At 46.7% G+C, this 18022-nt stretch overlaps 1 protein-coding gene across 1 annotated transcript; it reads right to left on the bottom strand.

Annotated features, from left to right (window-relative positions):
• Nucleotides 1-11035: 11035 nt before the first annotated feature.
• CNGA4 (cyclic nucleotide gated channel subunit alpha 4) lies at nt 11036-16236 on the bottom strand. The gene is made up of 6 exons (XM_036242227.1): nt 16085-16236; nt 15849-15950; nt 15549-15655; nt 14604-15249; nt 13498-13847; nt 11036-11566 (listed from the first exon to the last, which is right to left on the bottom strand). Exons 1-6 carry the CDS (start codon nt 16144-16146, stop codon nt 11106-11108), a joined length of 1728 nt encoding a protein of 575 aa, XP_036098120.1. The 5' UTR covers nt 16147-16236; the 3' UTR covers nt 11036-11105.
• Nucleotides 16237-18022: the final 1786 nt, after the last annotated feature.

The following is an 18022-nucleotide window of genomic DNA, read 5'->3' as shown; positions in this document are numbered from 1 at the left end:
GCCCCCTCACTCCAACAGAGGACAACTCTGAAATACATTTGCAGCTCCTCCTGGGGTTGACTGAAGCCTTTGTTGGGACTGAATTACTGCTCAGCTTCTCCCTCTGCCCAATCCTTCTTTCATCCTTTCTTACACAGGTGTTGACCACATGAGCACTCCTTAGTAAACATTTCCACAGTAGTCTCTGTCTTAGAGTCCACCTCCAGGGGATGGAACTGCCTCACTCCCATTTTTAATCATTCATGAAGACCTGTTGGTTTTAGCTACTGTTTCTTGAATCGGTCTGTTTGTATCTCCACCGACATCGCTCTGCTCCCCTAGCTTCCTAAGTGGCCCACCACATTTTACTGATGACTCCTTACATCCATCCTCCACCTTAGAGCCAGAGGGATATGTTCAGAATACAGGTCTGATCATGTCACTCTTCTGCTTTCTGATTTCTGCTTTGGGATAGAGAAAATCTTTTAACAGAGTCTGTGAAGCCTACATACCTTAGCTCCTACAAACCTCTCTGACCACATTATTCCAGGTCACTGTGCTTCTTGTTCTGTTGACTGTAGACACACTGGCCTTCCTTTAGTTCGTTTTTTTTTTTTTTTTTATCTATGTCCTCCAGTTACATGGTTTTTGCACAAGCCTTCACTCCTTATCTAATTAACTCCCACTGATCCTTTGATCTCAGCTCAAGGTTTCAGCATTTGTCAGGGGTGTTTTCCTGGCTTCTCTCCTGTGGCAGGCAGAATTATAAGAATAACTCTCACTCTTGTATGATCTCCTTCCATTGAGTGTGGATGGAACCTGTGAATATGATAAGATTTAGTCCCATGATTATGTTTTATGGCAAAAGGGATTTTACAGGTGTCATTAATGTTACTGGTTAATTGACCTCAAGATAGAGAGATAATCCAACTAGTCCTAACCAAATCACATGAATCCTTCACCCCCAATAAGTAAGCCAGCCTCCCACTTCATAGAGAAAACAGCAACTCCCACTAGCAAATCTGTTCCATTTTGGACATATTAAATTTCAGATGTCTATTAGACTTCTAAGTAGGAATTGCGGTAGGAAGCTGAATATGCAGGTTGCATAGGAAGTAATGCAAACTGTAAAATTAATGGGAGTGTGTTGAATAAGAAGAAATGAAGAACCAGGTCAGAAATCCAGAAAAGGCCATTATTTAAAGGCTGCATAGAGAAAGACCAGCCTGCAAAAGAGATTAAGAGAAGCGGATAGAGGAGTTGAAGGAAAACAAGGGGATCAAGGCATCAAAAAAGCAAAAGGAGAAAGTGCTGAATAGATTCAAATGCTGTTCCTGTATCAAGACCATAAGGACAGAGAAATGCACTCAAAATTTAGTGACTTGAAGACCCTCGAAAACCTTGAAAAAGTGCCATTGTGGTGAGGTTGTAAGAGAAGTTAATCACTAATGCAAATTTCCTGAGAAGTCAGGGAGGTATGAAACCCAGAGCACATATGGAAGGTTCTAGATTTTGATGGGAGTAGAGATTCAATTGTAAGAGGAAGTTAGTAGAAGAGAATAATTATAGATAAAAATAACATTATTTTCATCAACCAGATAACTATATTTTCTAGATTTTTGGCAGCTAAGTGTGGCTTTATGACTATGTCCTGAACAGTGGCTGTGGGTGAAAGTGATAAAATTCAGCTTCTCGATCAAGCTCTTAAAGGAACAGAGTGGACTCTTTCTTCCTCATTGTCCTTTCCTGCAGGTCAAATGTGGATGTGACAGTAAGCCACCTTTCTTTAGTCCATGCAGTGAGGGTAACACTCCAAGGGTGGCAGAGTGACAAGATGGAAGGATCCTGGGCTTATACTCTCAAGCCATTTTACCACCCTGGTTCTCCAGTAAGAAAAATAAATAAACTACAATGTTAAGGCCACAATTTTTTTTCTCTGTCTTGTGTCATAGCAACTTGATCTGTATCTTAATTACGACAGCAGGTGTGTATATTTGGTGAGACAGAGCTACAGTCTGATAGTTCCTATTTTCTCTATGAAATTGGAGATCTGGTCACAGTGAGTGGTGTGTGTGTGTGTGTGTGTGTGTGTGTGTGTGTGTATGAGTAGACAGGACTGAAATTTTAGGAGTCAAGATAGTTTCAAAACTGTATATAATGGGAAAGGGAAAGTGGAGGTCTGAAGAATGTAGTAAGATAATTAGGTAATTGGGAAAGTGTTGAGGACCCACTGAAGAGTTATGAACCAAGAATTTCTAGTGGTATCAGTTTCTCCAGGAGAGCTCAGGTGGTTGGATGCCAGTATGGAGAATGTTGATGGTTCAGTTCACCCAAAGTTGCGATTTTACTGGGTGGATGGGATTAAAGAACAAAGGGACAGGTGTGAAATAATGGGTCATGAAATCTTAGCTGAACATGGAGATGACAGAACTATGGGGTAGGTGACAAAGTCTAAAGTGAGTGAAAAAGAAGCTTAGAGGAGTGGGAGTTGTCCGCAGAGAGAATGGGAAGAGTGAGCCTCTGAGCGTCAAGGAGCAGGTGTTACTGGGAGTGAAGAAGCAGCACTGGTGAGTGCAGAGAACCCCACATCTCCAAACATGGGTCGTGAGAGAATGAGAAGCCACCCCTTTCTGCACCATCCTCATAGGACTCCTGGTTTTAGTTAATACAGGAGTTGGGAGAGTGTTTAAAGAAGTTGAAGATATAAGAGTTTGCTGATGTTGGAAAAGGAGTTTAGAGGACAAATCAATTTCTGAAAAGCTTTTAAAAAAATCCTCACCCAAAGATATGTTTCCATTGATTATTTTTTTAATTTCTAATTTCTCTTTATTGATGTTAGAGAGAGAGAGAGGAAGGGAGAGAGAGAGAGATAGAAACATCAATGAGAGAGAACATCAGTTGGCTGCCTCCTGGATGCTCCTACTGGGGATCAGGCCCTGCCCAGGAATCAGACCAGTGACCTCTTGGTGCATGGGTCTACGCTCAACCACTGAGCCACACCAGCCAGGCTGTTTCCATTGATTTTTAGAGAGAAACATCGATCTGTCGTCTCCTGTAGGCACTTTGACTGGATCAAACTACAGCGTAACCTGGGTATGTGCCCTGACTGAGAACTGAACCCCTGACCCTTCAATGAATGGGATGATGCTCCAACCAACTGAACCACACTGGCCAGGGCTGAAAAGTTTTTCTTAACCCCATAAGTCTGGGTTAGGTGCCTCTCCTGTGTACTTCTGTAATGCCTGTGCCTCTCATGATGGTGATTCTTATAATTACAAGTCTTATATTTGCCCTTTAGCTGTTTATATTTCAAAGGTCTGCTTCTGGCCCTTTCTTCTACAGTTTCTCAAACCACTCTCCATAATACTCTCATTATTTATTTTCTGCCTTTTCTTTCTTTCTTTCTTCTTCTTTTTTTTTTTTTTATCCTTACCTGAGGACATTTTTGCACTTTATCTTGAGATAGAGTGGGAGGGAGAGAAGAAGGGAGAGAGAGAAACATTGATGTGAGAGAGACACATCGAGTGGTTGCCACCCACACGACCCCAACTGGGGCCAGGGACAAACTGCAATGGAGGTACGTGCCCTTAGAGGGAACCAAACCTGGGCCTCTCTGGTCCGCGGGCTGACGCTCTAACCGCTGAGCCAAACCGGCCAGGGCTCTGCCTTTTCTTTATGCTCAAGGAACCTCGAATTGCTCATAGTTTTTGGTGTTTTTCATATTGTTCATCGCCCTTGGACCTCGCTTATATTCACCCTCTAACTAGAGGCAGTTGGGTGATGGGAGGTGAGGACCTGGAGATGGTGGGCATAGACGGCTTTAACAAGATAGTTTGTAAAGAGGGAAAAACCTGCCCTGGCCAGTTTGGCTCAGCGGTTAGAGCGTCGGCCTGCGGTCCGGAGAGACTAGGGTTCGGTTCCCGCTAAGGGCACGTACTTCGGTTGCAGTTTGTCCCCGGCCCTGGTTGGTCGTGCAGGTGGCAGCTACTCGACGTGTCCCTTCACGTCGATGTTTCTCTCTCTCTCCTTCCTCTCTCTCCCTCCCACTCTATCTGTACAAAAATTGGAAAAATATCCTCGGGTGAGGATAAAAAAAAAAAAAAAGAGGGAAAAACCTCTCTAAGTAACAGATACAGTGGAGAAAGGGAACCCACCATGAGCAGAGGAGGAAATGAAAATGCAGTGCTGAGAGGGTCGGCATTATTCATGTCTCAGAATCAGGAAACCCCATCTGTGCCAAGGAGTAAGCAAGAATGGGATTCAGAGAGAATGGGATTGCTCTGGGCCAGAAAATGGCGGCTTTAGATTAGAGGAAGGAGAGAACTGCAAAGTCAGTAGGGTCGCCTGAGGAAAGAGACCTGGACCCTTGTCCCAGAACAAGTCAGAAACCTGCGGTCAAGGAAGCAAGTGCAAGGTGTCCGAAGCAGGGCCAAGCTCAGTCCTGAAGGACACCGCCTTTCTGACTCAAGCCTTGACCTGCCAAGGTTGTCAGGATCCCCCCCCGCCCCCCTTCATTGTTTTGTTTTGTTCTCTGTCTGTCTGTCTGTCTGTCTGTCTCTCTCTGTTTTGGAGAGGGGTGCCGGCCCACCTAACTCAACTCTTGTAGGTAGAACAATTTACCTTTTCCTTGGGAAAGTCTCAGTCCCCTAGCCACTGCCCTACTGGCCTAAGTGTGGGCACACAGTCCTTCTTTCAATATTCTATATCAAAACTGAGATAAGAGGGGAACATTTAAACAACACCAGTAAGTGTTGAGCAGAAACAACTAAAGAGATGAGAATATAGTGCCCAATGCAGAGCCAGATAAGCTATTTTTTTAAAGTACTGCTTATTCTAAGAAGCTTGCAGGTCCACAGAACAGCATTTTACTCAGGAAACCCAGTGCTAACACACACAGTGGTGTGAAGGTCATGGAATAGGCTCTGCCTCCAGCACTCCTGGCTCTGACTCTCTCTCTCTCTCTCTCTCTCTCTCACACACACACACACACACACACACACACACACACACACAGCTGGGATCCAGTCTAGGAAAGAAAGTTAGCCATAATTTAGTCCTTGGGGTGTCCACTCCCCCATTGGCTTAGCCCTTCAATCCAAGGCTGATTAGGCTGCTTTCTCCCCACATCTTTCAAGGTCTTCTTTTCTCTGCATTTCTATGATGTGCAGATATCCTTCTGTGCTGAGCTACTGCCCACACACTCCCTGCCCACACAGGAGGCCCTCCTCTTGGGATAATTAAACAAAGAAGGAGCAGGCTGAGAAGACAGACCGGCTGGAGCCAGAGCAAGCAGAGATGTTTGGCAGAGGAAAAAAAAAACCAGTGATAGGACAGGCTTTCCAGAGCTTGGGGCTTGTGCTGGGGAAAGCAGAGGCAACACCGGGGCTGGCTCCAATTGGATGGTTACACTAGGCTTCAGACATAACCTCTCGCAGGTAAGCTAAGAGGTGCCTGGATCTACCAGATCAGGGTCTCACTTGAGGGCTACAAAAGCCATAGGAAGGTTCACTCAGGAAGTTACCCAGAGGATTTCCATGAACACAACCCTGTTATTAGCTTATGGGACCCGTTGGTGAACAGCAAAGCTGAGGACAACAGGCCAAGGTACTGAAACTGGAAAGGCAATGCCAGACACAGAGAGAACCCATGCCTTCTGGGTAAAATGCACAAAGATTTTTCAGGTACAGAATGCTCCAGGCCATTTGATGGTGCTGCCCCCAACAGGGCCGCCTCAGGCTCTCATTTGCCACAACTTCCTTTGTAATGTCTTTCAGCACCACCACGGCTGCATTTTAGCTTTCTTTTAGACTCTGAACAAGGGTTTCACAAACAAGTCAAGAACACGGTCTTGTCTTTAAGGTTTCATTTCTCCCAGAGTAATTCTCCCAAATTGTCAAGCAACGCAATACTGAGGCCTGGGAGTTATCCGCAAGGAGGGGCCATGGGAGACCCTTGCGCCCTCTGCTGGCCAGGTCTGGTGTTGTCATAACAGCCCAGAGGCCCAGGGTCTAGCAGGGCCAGACAACTTGTGCCCCAGGGCCCTCAAAGGCACAATTGCTGCTAGAGGGATAAGAATAATGGTCATAGCTACTATTCATTATTAAGCAATTGCTATCTGTCAAGCACTTATACTCAGTTTACATTCATTATCTTATTAACATTTTAATTCTCCAAGCATTTCTTTCAATAACACTGAAAGATTTTGTAGGAGGCTGAGAATCTCCCAGCTAGTAAGTGATATTTCAGAACAAAAAGCTGACTCTGATGGGCTCCAAGCACCTGAATGGCTCTAAGCTCTTTTCCATTTGTTGTACTTATCGGCCAGCCTAATATCTGCCCTGACTTGGGCCATGACTCTGACGGCACCTCCAACCCAGCTTGACTGTTCAGTTCTGATCCAAGCCTCAAGCATCCTAGCTTCAGTCTCAGAATCAATCCATCCACCCTGCTTCCTGCTCCAGGCTACTACTCATGTTTGCACCAGATCTCTCTTTGGGTTGAATGGCCCCTCTTCCTATGCGTCTGATTTCCTCCAAGCTTGATAATTTATTTCCACCTGTCTTTGGGGAGGGGAGGCTAACAACCAAATCCTCAGAAAGAAAAGGATGAAGTGGGGAGGGCTGAAGAAGATTCTGTGGGGGAGTGGCTAATTTGGAACACTGAGGAGGAGTGTACATCCCAATTCTTAGCTAGGCCAAGGTAGCCTGAGGTTTGTGACCCAAGGAGGAAAGTGGGTGAGATTCTGGTCCTGTGGGAGGGAGAGGAGCTGGGCTGTGAGTAGGAGGATCCTTGGACAGATCTTGACACCCCTGTAGGAATCTAGCACTGACTCCAAGACTCTTGTCCTCCTCCCACAGTTGCTGAATGCAGTCAGGAAAGCAGGGATGAATTGGCAGCTTTTCTCTAGAGCAGTGGGTGGGCCCTTGTCTTTGGCAGCAGCCCTGAGATCACACTTCAGCACGCTGGGCAGGCTTGCTGGTGATTCGCAAGCTTTGCTCTGCTTGACTGGCTCCTTCTCCCTGGTTACCACCAGTTACTGTCTGTGACAGTCATTCTCAAAAAGCAAGACAGCTTGCCTGGCCCGGCCTCAAGCTGAGGTAATCCCTTTCCTTATCTCCCTAAAAAAGACAGTAAGACAGACCTCGGTTTCATTTCATGGCACTTAGGTTCCCTGTGACATTGGCTAAGGTATTTAATCTCCCAGAGCTGTGATTTCACTTCAAAATGGGGTAATAATAGCATCTCTCTCATATAGTTGTAAGGATTAATGAAGACAATGCACTTAGCCCAGGAGCTAGCATAAAATGGCTTGACAATAAATTGTATCCAATATTTTTAGTTGCTCTATGGGTTTCAATTTTCTGACCTAGAAAAATAAGCATAATCATAATTTAAATTTCCTAATATCTTCCTAAGTGCCAAATAAAATAATGTACGTATAGCAGTTATAAGTGATTCCATAACAATGTGCAAAAATGTGGTCATTTTCTTGATTCTCTAAATCAACAATTCTCATCCAAGCTTTTAACCACCCACCTACTGTGGATTTCTTTCCATTCTCTTCCCCCCAACTTAGTATTTTGCAAAAGTCTCTGAGGATTTTATATTGGACAGAATATTTGGAGGGCCCCAGTCTTCAGATGGGGGTTGCACTGATGTGCACTTTATTCAAGCTGGCTCTCCACCTAGGGGCGCTGCTCGGAGGCCCCAGTGTCAGCTAGGGCATGCTGATCTTTCTCCAGTTTCCAAAGACTCAATTCTCATTGTGCTCTATTTTGGGACCCCTCTTGAAGTGGGGTCCAGGCTGCTTTCCTCCTCAGAAACCCCGCAATAGGTAGAATTTTAGCTCCTATTACCTTTGCCCTATGGTGTTATTCCTGTGATTAGGACAAAAAGGACTTTGCAGATGTAATTAAGGTTAATAACCAGCTGGCTTTAAAATCAGGATATTGTAATTGTTTATCTGGGTGGACCTAATCACATGAGCCCTAAAAAAGCAGACATCTTTCTCAGCCTTGTAATAGAAGGGGAAGTAAGAGATTTGGAGAATGAGAAAGATTTAACGTGCCTTTGTTGTCTTGAAGATGAAGGGGGCTACATGTCAAGGAGATCAAAGACCTCAGTCCTATAACTAAAAGGGATTGAATTCTTCCAACAACTTGAATGATCTGGGAAGAAGATTCTTTGCCAGAACCTCCAGAAAAGAGCCTGGCCCAGCTGACACCTTGATTTTGGCCTTGGGAGAACCCAGTAGAGCCATGCTCTGTGGGCTCACAGAGCTGTAAGATAATAAATGGGTGATGTTTTAAACTGCTAAATTTGTGCCAATATGTTACGACAGCAAAAGGAAACTAATATAATGCTCAAGAATCCCATTCCTGTTTTCAGTCTGGGGGAATCTCTTGTTGCTGGGTCTAGCAGCTTCCAAGTCTTCAACTTTAAGCTCTCACAGATAATCAGGCATAATTCAGTAGGTGAATTTTTGTGAAAACTTAGGACTCCTCCTTTTCACAAACAAAAGCTAGGGCATAAAGTTTCTACTTTTGATGCTGCAATTAAAAAAGCTTTAAGTTTAGGGGATACAAAGATTTAGGTACGTTCTTATAATGCAAGGAAGGATAAAATGAACCCAAATGAATATGCCAGTAAAGTTTTCTGCCACATATATAAGTACTTAGTCTAGTGCTTGATACATAGCAACTAATATTCTTTGGACTAAAAAAATTATTATTTTGGTTATTCCAGGCACTTAAACTTTGGGTTTCCTTCTGCCCATCCTGACCTAACTCTGTCCAGCTTAATCCCAAATTATCAAAACACTGTCTTTCACACAGTGGTGGAAATCACAATTAGAAGACCCCAGCATGGAATTGCTGATATTCAAGGTGTCTGCTGGTGTGGTGGCTCTACCAAGAGGAATTAGCTGAATGTGATTTGAGGGTTGAGATGGTAGGAAAACCTCTTGAGAAACTGACACACCTCTTTCTCCAACATTGAGCCTCTACCTAGTTCAACTCTCATCTCATTGGTTGCTAAATATATATTTGGGTGCCTACTATGTACCAGGTACAGTTTTGGTCTGACGATCCATAGATAAACAAGACAGACCCAGAGCCAGTCTTTGGAGTTCATATTTTGTGAGGAAGATATCACAAATGACCACATATTTTAAAATACTGTGCAATGTCCCCCGTTGTCTCTTCTGACACCTTGACTTTAGTCACAGCCTCAGTTCTTATGGCTATTCGGGAAAGTGTTGTTCTAAGTCCTTCATGACTGAGTGAATCTGTGTCACCTGCATTCACCATATCCAAAGGGTTGGTCAGCTTTGAAGACACCAGCAGCTCTGGGGGACTGTCCCCATGACCACACATCAGCTGATGCTCTCCACACACCCTCTTCTCCCAGCACTGAGGGCTCCACTCTACAATCTCTTTTACAACCTATAATAATCATTCTTGATATTCAGTAATTGATAATTGGGCATCTTGAAATCATGGACCAACCTAATGACCAAAGTTGTTTACATCTCCCCCTGGTTCAGTTCTCACAAGTGCTTGAAAATCATATTATGAATCCTGCAACTACAATCCTCAAATATCTGTGTTTTGCTTTCTGCCCAATAGAAGATATTCTCACCTAAACATTTCACTGCTATAGTAATAAAGGTGTTTTTTCCATGACTTCCCCTTGCTCCTCCTGCCTCCTGAACAGTCCTGGGTCTTCCTTGTGTGGTCCTGCATGGTGAAGTGTGCTCCTTCCTCTTGGGAAATGTAAGTAGTAAATTCTTTCAATGGCACTGACCAGTCAGTGTCATTACTCAGTCATATTGATAAATTAAATCCCAAATACATGTTAAAATACCAACTGGCATAGCTCAGACACCAAGACTGGCCAGGCCCTGAAGGAGCTAAAGTTGTGACTAGGGTGAATGTGACTCAGAGATGACATCAATCTCCTCCTCACAGACCGCACAGCACCTTCTCTGCCCCAAACCTGCAGGCCTTCCAAGTATTCCAAAACCCTTAAAACCCTCATCTTCAGTTGTCCCAACCATGACAGTCCATTCTACCTAGTCTCTGTTCTTCACCCTATGTTTTGGAATATCTGCCAGCATCAAGGTCAGTTCCAAAAACTGGCACGGTAGAACAGGGACAGGTGAGTGGTCCTGGGAATTATTCTCCCCTTGGAATCAGTCCTGAATATAGGGTAGCCCCAACCCCAGGCTCTGGGGCTGGGTCAGAGGAAGGAAAAAGAAGCAGAGGTATCTGCTCTGGCCCGCTAAACAAGATCAAATCCTGCAGAGCTCACAAGGTTGAAGATATACACTCTGCTATGAGACGCAGAGGTCAGTGTGTATTTGTAAATACACCTATGGAAGCATGTACACACTACACAATGTAGTGTATAATCATGTGTCACCTTGGCTTAGTACTGATTCTCGATTCACCAGATACCCCAGCCCCTTTAAAACCAACCCACCAGCTATTGCACAGACCATGGCCCTCACCTCTGTGACTCAGAATTCAGAGAGAAGTTATCTGACCCAGTACTAAAGCCAACAGCCTTTTCCCATCAGTCCCATGAATGCTGATGAAGAGACAAATACTTTATTGACATGCAATTTGCAGGGTACACTTGTTACCCCATGTGGGGGGCATTTAAAGGATATTTTAGAACAAGAGGGCTCTGGGTATGCTTTTGTGCATTTACAAGTGTGTGCACCCCTGTGGAGGGCATCTGTGTGTCTACTGGCGAATGGCTCTCAGCATATGTGTGTTCAGGAGGTGCACGACTGAATGTGCATATATCATGAGGGTAGGAGACATATCCATGTTTGTGAGAAAGCATGTGCGCTCTAAGAATGGAAACTCCAAAGCATTTTATATGGATGCAGTCTTGGGGTCAGTGTATGTATGTGCAATTATAGTGTGGGTGTGTGTGGTTGTGTTGGTGAGTAGGGGGTGAACGTGTGCTATACTCCCACATCTGCAGTTGGGCATCTGCAGACCCAGTTCACTCCCACTGCAGTAACCTAGCGGACAGGATGGCAGAGTTTCTGCAAGTAGGCTTTCCTATAACTCTGGATTCACTTGGAGGTGGGGGTCCTAGGGATAGGGATGGGATCACTCTGGGCCTGGGAGTCCCTCCTGGCCAGCCCTGCCCTCCTCACCCTTGGAGGTTCCCACCCCAGACTCATCTTCATCATCAGCCTCAGCCAGTTCCTCCGGCATTGGCCACTCTCGAGTCTGCCACTCCAGCCTTTCGATGCGATAGGCGATCTTGAGCGCGCTGGACTCCAACTCAGCCAGGAGGCGAGCGAACTTGGTCTGTAGATCATCCAGTTGTTGGTCAAGGCCCCTTAGCCGGGACTCTGTGGCCTCCTGTAGGGCGATCTCAGCTGCCTCAGCATTTACGTCCAACTTGTTCATTTTGAGCAAGATCTCGCGGCCCTTTTCCTCCATGACAACTTGGGCCTGTGGATACTCGCTCAGCACTTCCCGCAGGTCTTCCTTGCTCAGACAAAACAGGTCCGAATACCCTAGACTCTTGATGTTGGCTGTGCGGCGGTTCCCAGACATATTCCCTGCAGCACATGGGCAGACAAATGGGAGCATAATTAGTCAGGGTCAGGGTGAGGGGGCATTTCACTCCTGAATAAGGACCCCCGCCTCCATATTTGTGCTTCTGGGCCTCTCTTTCTGCTTCAGTAATTCTTTCATTTAGTAATTTACTGGGGACCAAGCCCTGTGCTGGAAGGGTATTAGTGACCTTCCTCTAAGAAGTCACAGTCTAGAGGAGACAGACATTTAATTGGATAGTTACATAACAGTATAGCTGATGCAGTAAGGATATATGCATCTAGTTCTGTGAGAAGACAGGCAAAGAACCCCTCACTGTAAGGTGGGGAATTTAGGGATGCCGGCAGGAAGTGATGCCTGACTGAAGGAGAGGTAACTAGGGAAAGGGGGGTCAGAGAAGCTATGTAGAGGGAGGGACATGAACAGAGGGATGGAGGCAGGAAAGAGGTTGGAGCAGAAAACAGGAAGCAGTCCAGACTGGCTGAAGTGCAGAGTGAGAACCGTGGAAAAAGGAGGGGACAGACAGGTCACGCCAGGCCTCGTAAGCCATGGCAAGGGGTTCAGACCTTATGCTGAGGACAATGGGAAACTTCTGAAATATTCTAAGCAGGGGAGCTGAATGGCATCATTAACATTTTAGGAAGATACTGTGTGTGTGTGTGTGTGTGTGTGTGTGTGTGGGAAGGGTGGGAAGATAGATTAGGTTGAATGCTATAAAGTCCCAGAGCTAGAAGGACCTTAGAAGAGGCAAGGGAGCTACTGTTTGTTGAGCACTTGCTACTCACCAGCATAGCTCATTTAATCTTCACAAATAGCTTTTGGGGTTTTTAATATCATCTCCATAGAACAGGTGAGGCCTAAAAAAGGGAAGTGACTTGTCCAAAGTCAGATAGACAGAAGTCAACTGAATACAGGATGCAGAGCTTGAGGGGGCCCTTGGAGGAGATGTGAGCACTTTAGGGCAACTGAAGAATGGGATCCCCAGGCTGAGATGACAACTAGACTCAGCCAGTGATGCTGCACTCACCCCCTTTCCAGATTCTCCCATCTCCTGTGACCTTAGTGTCTACCTGTGATTAGGCAACTCCTACTGCACAGGCTGATAAGAGGAATAAATGAGCCAGTGTACAGTATTTGACCTCAACTGGAGTTGATGTTCAATAAATGGAAACTTCTTCATTTCCATTTGGCTGTGAGAAAGTTGTTCCTGGTACTGACCCCAAGTGTATGTACTTATTCCCTGTGTGACCTTGGACAAGTTCCTAAACCTTTCTGTGCTCTAATTTCTGTACCTTTATTTTTTATTAAAATTCTTTTTCTTTATTGATGAGAGAGAGAGAGAGAGAGAGAGGAGAGAGAGAGAAACATTGATGAGAGAGAACATCGATTGGCCCCCTTCTGCATGCCCTCCACTGGGGATCAGGACCACAACCTGGGCATGTGCCGACAGGGAATTGAACCAGCAACCTTTTGGTGCATGGGACAATGCCGAACCAACTGAGCCACACTAGCCAGGGCTCCTTACCTTTAAATGCAGATAATAGTACCTACCTTAGAGTTGCTATGAGAATTTACTGAGTTGGCACACAAGAAGCATTTTAAAACAGGGCATGTAGTAAGCATGCAATAAGTATTATTATTGTTGTTATCATCATCTCTGCCACTTTCCACCGGCTGGTTGGTGCCTCAAGTCAACAACCACACAACAGGTTTATTATCTCTTCCAAAGACCCACCCTACTCACTGGCGTTGGCTCAGCTTCTTCTCATGTCCTGGTTCTATGTCCTGCTTCTGTCCTGAGCCCTCTAGTGATTCAGGCAAAGCCCACATGTCCTTAATCTGTAGGCTATGAAGTACCATCTGGTCTCAGGACTGGTTTTTTCTGTCCCCATCCCCCTCCCCTAGCCAGTCCGGGAACAGATGTTGGGGTGCCCACCTTTGATGTTGATGATGCTAATCTCCCCAAAGTAGAGCCCTGCGCCAAGCACAGCATACTGTGTGACACCATCATCTGCCACCACGGCCAGTTGACCTTCACGGATGATATACATCTCTCGGCCAATGTCCCCCTTGCGGCAGACATATTCGCCTGGTGAGTAAGTCTGGGGCTGCAGCTTCAGCACCAGCTCTTCCAGCAGGCTGGCCTCACAGTTCTGGAAGATCTGCACCCGGCTCAGCGTAGACAGGTGTACAGACACAGCCACTTCTGCCCGCAACCGCTCCGGCAAGTGCTGTAAGATGGCTACCTCATTGGTCATCTTCTTGTTGATCTGCAGGTGCTGGTACCTGGAGACAAGGACAGCACCAGTTCCTCACCATCCTCCTAGGTGCCTCCCTCCATCCCTTCCTTCACGGCTCATCTCAGCTTCAGTCAAGAGCCCAGCTACACAGGAGTCATGGGAATACTTAAGGCTGATGAATTCCTTCAGTCCACAATCTCCTTTGTTGGTAACAGATATGTGCAGACCTTTTCTCCCTCACCTAGGACCTGGAAGCCTCCATCAGCAGATAATGAATAAGACACTGTGACCTCCTGTTAGTTTCTACCCCACTCACCAGTCAGCGATGTCTTTGTACCATCCAACTGATATCCACTTCAATCACCAAGCCCCATCTTCTCTAGAGGCTTCTGCTCTTGTTGGTGACACCTCCTTTCGTTCAGCCAACAGTGTGGACTACCAGGACTCACTCAACCACCTTGGTTTTGGCCACCTCTGGGGGGTATTGCTCTTGTTTTCTTATGCCTTCCAAGGCCTTCTGAGCCCTACCAGGCAGTGGCAGTTCCCATTACCTAGGTTATCTTTTCTTGTGCATGAATTCCTCTCCTTATCAGTCTTTCACGCAATCCCTCTCCCTAAGTCCAGATCCAGTTAGTGGATGATGTCCTTCCCAAGCCCCACCCATTGAGCCCCTCTCACCTGAAAATGCCTTGTCCTGCCTGATTGCCTTCCTGGCCCACCAGGCAATAAGAACCCAGCCACCTGCTTCAGGTTGTATCCAGTACACCGCTACCTGCCTGGTCTGGATCCCCGGCATCCTCACCAGTCAATAACGCGCCGCTCCAGCCGGCGGTTGACGTGCTGCTGCTTCATGTACTTCTTCACTAGCGCGTGGTCAGGGTAGAAAGCCGCGTCTGCAGTGTTCATGTTGTAGATGACAGAGCTCATGCTACCCATGATAGTGGCGAAACCCATGACGGCCAGCAGGAAGTCACCCACCATGAAGAGGTACTCCTCCTCCCGCTCTGGCAGCGGCGTATCACCCACGGTGGTCAGGATCAGCGTGGAGAAGTAAAAGCTGTAGAGGTATTGGCGCCGCAGGCGCTCAAATCCAGGCTGTGCGGGGTCTGGGTACACCCAGGCGTCACGCCCGAAGCCCAGGTATCGGGACAGGGCAAAGTAGAGGCAGCTGTTCCAGTGGATGACCACAAAAATGTAGAGCATCAGCTTGGTGATACGAAAGACATTGGGATAAGCTGTGCGGGTCTCTGTGCGGTCAAAGGCTTCAAACAGGCGGGGCACGCGCAGAAAGCGGTTCAGCCTCAGTGTGGGTGTGTGTGGGCCCAGCCGGACGTAAGCGACGTCAGTGGGCACCAGGGAAGCCAGGTCCAAACAAAAGCTCCAGGTGCGAACGTATTGACTCGAGATTCTACCTTTGTCCACCACCAGGATGCCCTGTTCCAAGAATCCTGGTGGGAGGAAGAGTAGGAGGGGATTGGGTCGGGTGTGGATGGGGTAAGGTATGGGGCTGCATCAGGGCACCTGTCTGCTCCAGTAATAAGGTTGAGGATGGGCAGGCCAGGGTAAGACAGGGAGACAGTCACCGGGAGAGGGTGGGGGCAGGAATAACCCTGCTCCAGGATTTCTGGAATGCATAAGGGAAGTTGTGCAGCATAAAGGCATGCGCAAGTGCTATCAGGAGGGGGTCACTTGTTACTAAGAGGCTCCTTTAGGAAGGAAACTTGGGACAGTCCTGGGACTCACTGACCAGTGTGGAAGCGAACCACGATGTCCAGTAGGTACAGCAGGTCACTCGTGTAGTCCAGCACTAACCAGGCCACCAAATAACTGTGCTGCAAGTCGGGAAAGCAGGCTCTATGTGGCGGAGACAGAAGAGATTGACTCAAGGGCATCCTTTTGTGCGTGAAGTGGTCTCCCCAAGCCACTGAGCTCTCCACACGGGGCCCTGGCTTAGGCCCCTTCCTTCCCCCAGGCCCCGCCCCTCTCCTGATTCGGGCTCTTTAGCCCTTGTCGCTGCTAAAACCCCTCCCTTAGGGTCCCACCAAACCTGCACACGATGATGATGAGGTTATACATTACTGGGAAGACCATCGTGTTCAGCCACCAGTAGTAGTAATCCCCAGATGGGTCCAGGACAGGCAGCGTCTTCCTGTGGGCAAGAGGGGAAGTCATGTTTCATTTATTCATCATTCAATGTTGAGTTTGTGACTGGGGGCACCCAGAGGAATCCAGCTCCATCTAGTGAGGAAGACAGATGGGACATGGGAGACCAGGATCTCTCACCTGGCTTTGGACGGGGCAGGGGTGCTGGACTCTGTTGTCTTCACTTTGCTGTCCTGGCTCATGGTTCTGTGGCTTGGTGCCTGGGCGTGAGATATCCAGGGCCTCTGCTGGGAGGCGGCTTCAGGAGGTGGGGGCTAATGCCTGCCTGCCTGCCTGCCTGGAAGAGGCCACCTTTAGTCTCCAGCTGCGACTCCTCTGTCTTTAGCTTCTGAATCTCTTAGCAACACAGCCAGAGCCAGCTCTTCTGAAGGGGTAGAGGCAGTGTGGCTCCAGCACTCCACCCTGTCTCCCAGGGCCTGGGTTTACACCTGCCCAGCTAAACATCTCTAATAAGGTCCCTGGAGAAGGTGGGGGTGCATGCCTCAGAGATAAGGCTGGGCCTTGTCTCTCCACCCCCTAAGCTGTACTACATAAGGGCCTTCTAGTCAGAAGACTTTGGTGACAGTGAAGGCTCAGGCATTCATTCTGTTTTACTTTGTGCTCACTGCTTGGGCTGCATTATTTATTCATTTAACAACTATTTACCTAGTAGTTCATTTGTGTTAGGTACTGAACTAGTCTCCAAGGACAAATACTTGTCACATCAAATGTGAGCTCTGTTTTCATTATCTGTACCCTATCTTACAACCACACCCACCTTACCTAATTCCTGCTGGATGAGAGTGATGGGGGCCACCCTGTGGTGTTTTTGCCTCATTCCCTTCTCGTTACCTCTAGTACCTGATCCCATCAGCTATTCCATGTGTTTTCTCCAACTCTTTCATTTCCCTTTCTGTGAATATGCTTAAATCTCTTCAATACCCAAACAAACAAAAATCCTAAAACTTCTCCCTCAACTTGATGTCCTTTTTACTACTATCATCTTTTTCAGTCAACAAGTCATAATGAGAATATCTGCTATGAGCCAGGCCAATATTATACTAAGTACTGGGGATAAATGATGAATGTGAAATAGTCCTTGTCCTCTAGACACTCATAACCTGGTAGGGGAAATAGTTCGGTAGATAAGTAATTACACATCTACCTATCTGATGGGTACTCTATCAGGTGGGTACTCAGAGAGCTATTATGGTACATAGGAAGGTTCCCAACTGAGCCTGGATGCTGCAGAATGAATAAGAGTTAGGCATAGAGATGGGAGGGTGAAGGGCACTGGAGGCAAAGTGCACAGAGTGTGCAAAGGCAGAGACTTCAAAAAGCATGAGTGATGGGGAGAGCATCCGTTGGTTTTTGTAGAGAACTTGAGGGGTTAGTAGTGAGAGATGAGGCTGAATGGTGAACAGAGGATAGCTTAGGGAGGGCTTTGTCAACCATGTTATAAACCTAGGATTTTATCTAAAGGCAGTGGGGAACCTGTCAAGTGTTCTGCACAGTTAAGTGATGTGATCAGATTTGTGATTTTGGAGCATTTCTAAGAAGAAACATCTGTAGTCCCCAACATTTTATTTTATTTTAGTTTTTGAAATCCTCTTTTCTCTGACACCATACTTTCTTGGTTCTGTTTATCCTTGTGTTGGTGGGTTTTTTTTGGTACATGCCCTTAGTGGGAACCGAACCTGGGACTCTCTGGTCCGCAGGCCAATATTCCAACCGCTGAGCCAAACCGGCCAGGGCATGTGTTGGTGTTTTCTAAGACTCTGTCCAAGGCCTTCCCTCTTTCCACCTGGAACCAGTATTTATTATTATTACTATCATTGTTATTGTATGACATTTTGGCAGTTTTTAAATAAGTCACACATTTTCGTTCTTTTGGAATGCTTCTTGTCTGGAAGCTTCCTCTCAGGATGACTCCTCTTAGAAACTAGCTGCCCCTTTGTGAGAAGTCCAAGCCATAGGGGGCAGTCATGTGACTGTACTTTGACAGTCCCAGCTGAGCTCAAACTTTGAGTTGCCCCAGCCCAGTATCAGATGTGTGAAGGAAGAAGCCTCCAGATGATT

This window comes from Molossus molossus, unplaced genomic scaffold (genome assembly GCF_014108415.1).
Source record: "Molossus molossus isolate mMolMol1 unplaced genomic scaffold, mMolMol1.p scaffold_m16_p_41, whole genome shotgun sequence".
Lineage (NCBI taxonomy): Eukaryota > Metazoa > Chordata > Mammalia > Chiroptera > Molossidae > Molossus > Molossus molossus.
Note: the sequence above shows the minus strand (reverse complement) of the source record. Positions and strands in the feature narration are given on the sequence as shown.

Bases quoted from the DNA above. Each gene is read 5' to 3' on its own strand.
- CNGA4 (XM_036242227.1), bottom strand. From the start codon at position 16,146: ATGAGCCAGGACAGCAAAGTGAAGACAACAGAGTCCAGCACCCCTGCC. The intron at 15,250-15,548 runs GTCAGTGAGTCC...TCCTCCCACCAG, and splicing joins CGTGGTTCGCTTCCACACTG to GATTCTTGGAACAGGGCATC. The intron at 11,567-13,497 runs GTGGGCACCCCA...CATGTGCTGCAG, and splicing joins TAGCATCATCAACATCAAAG to GGAATATGTCTGGGAACCGC.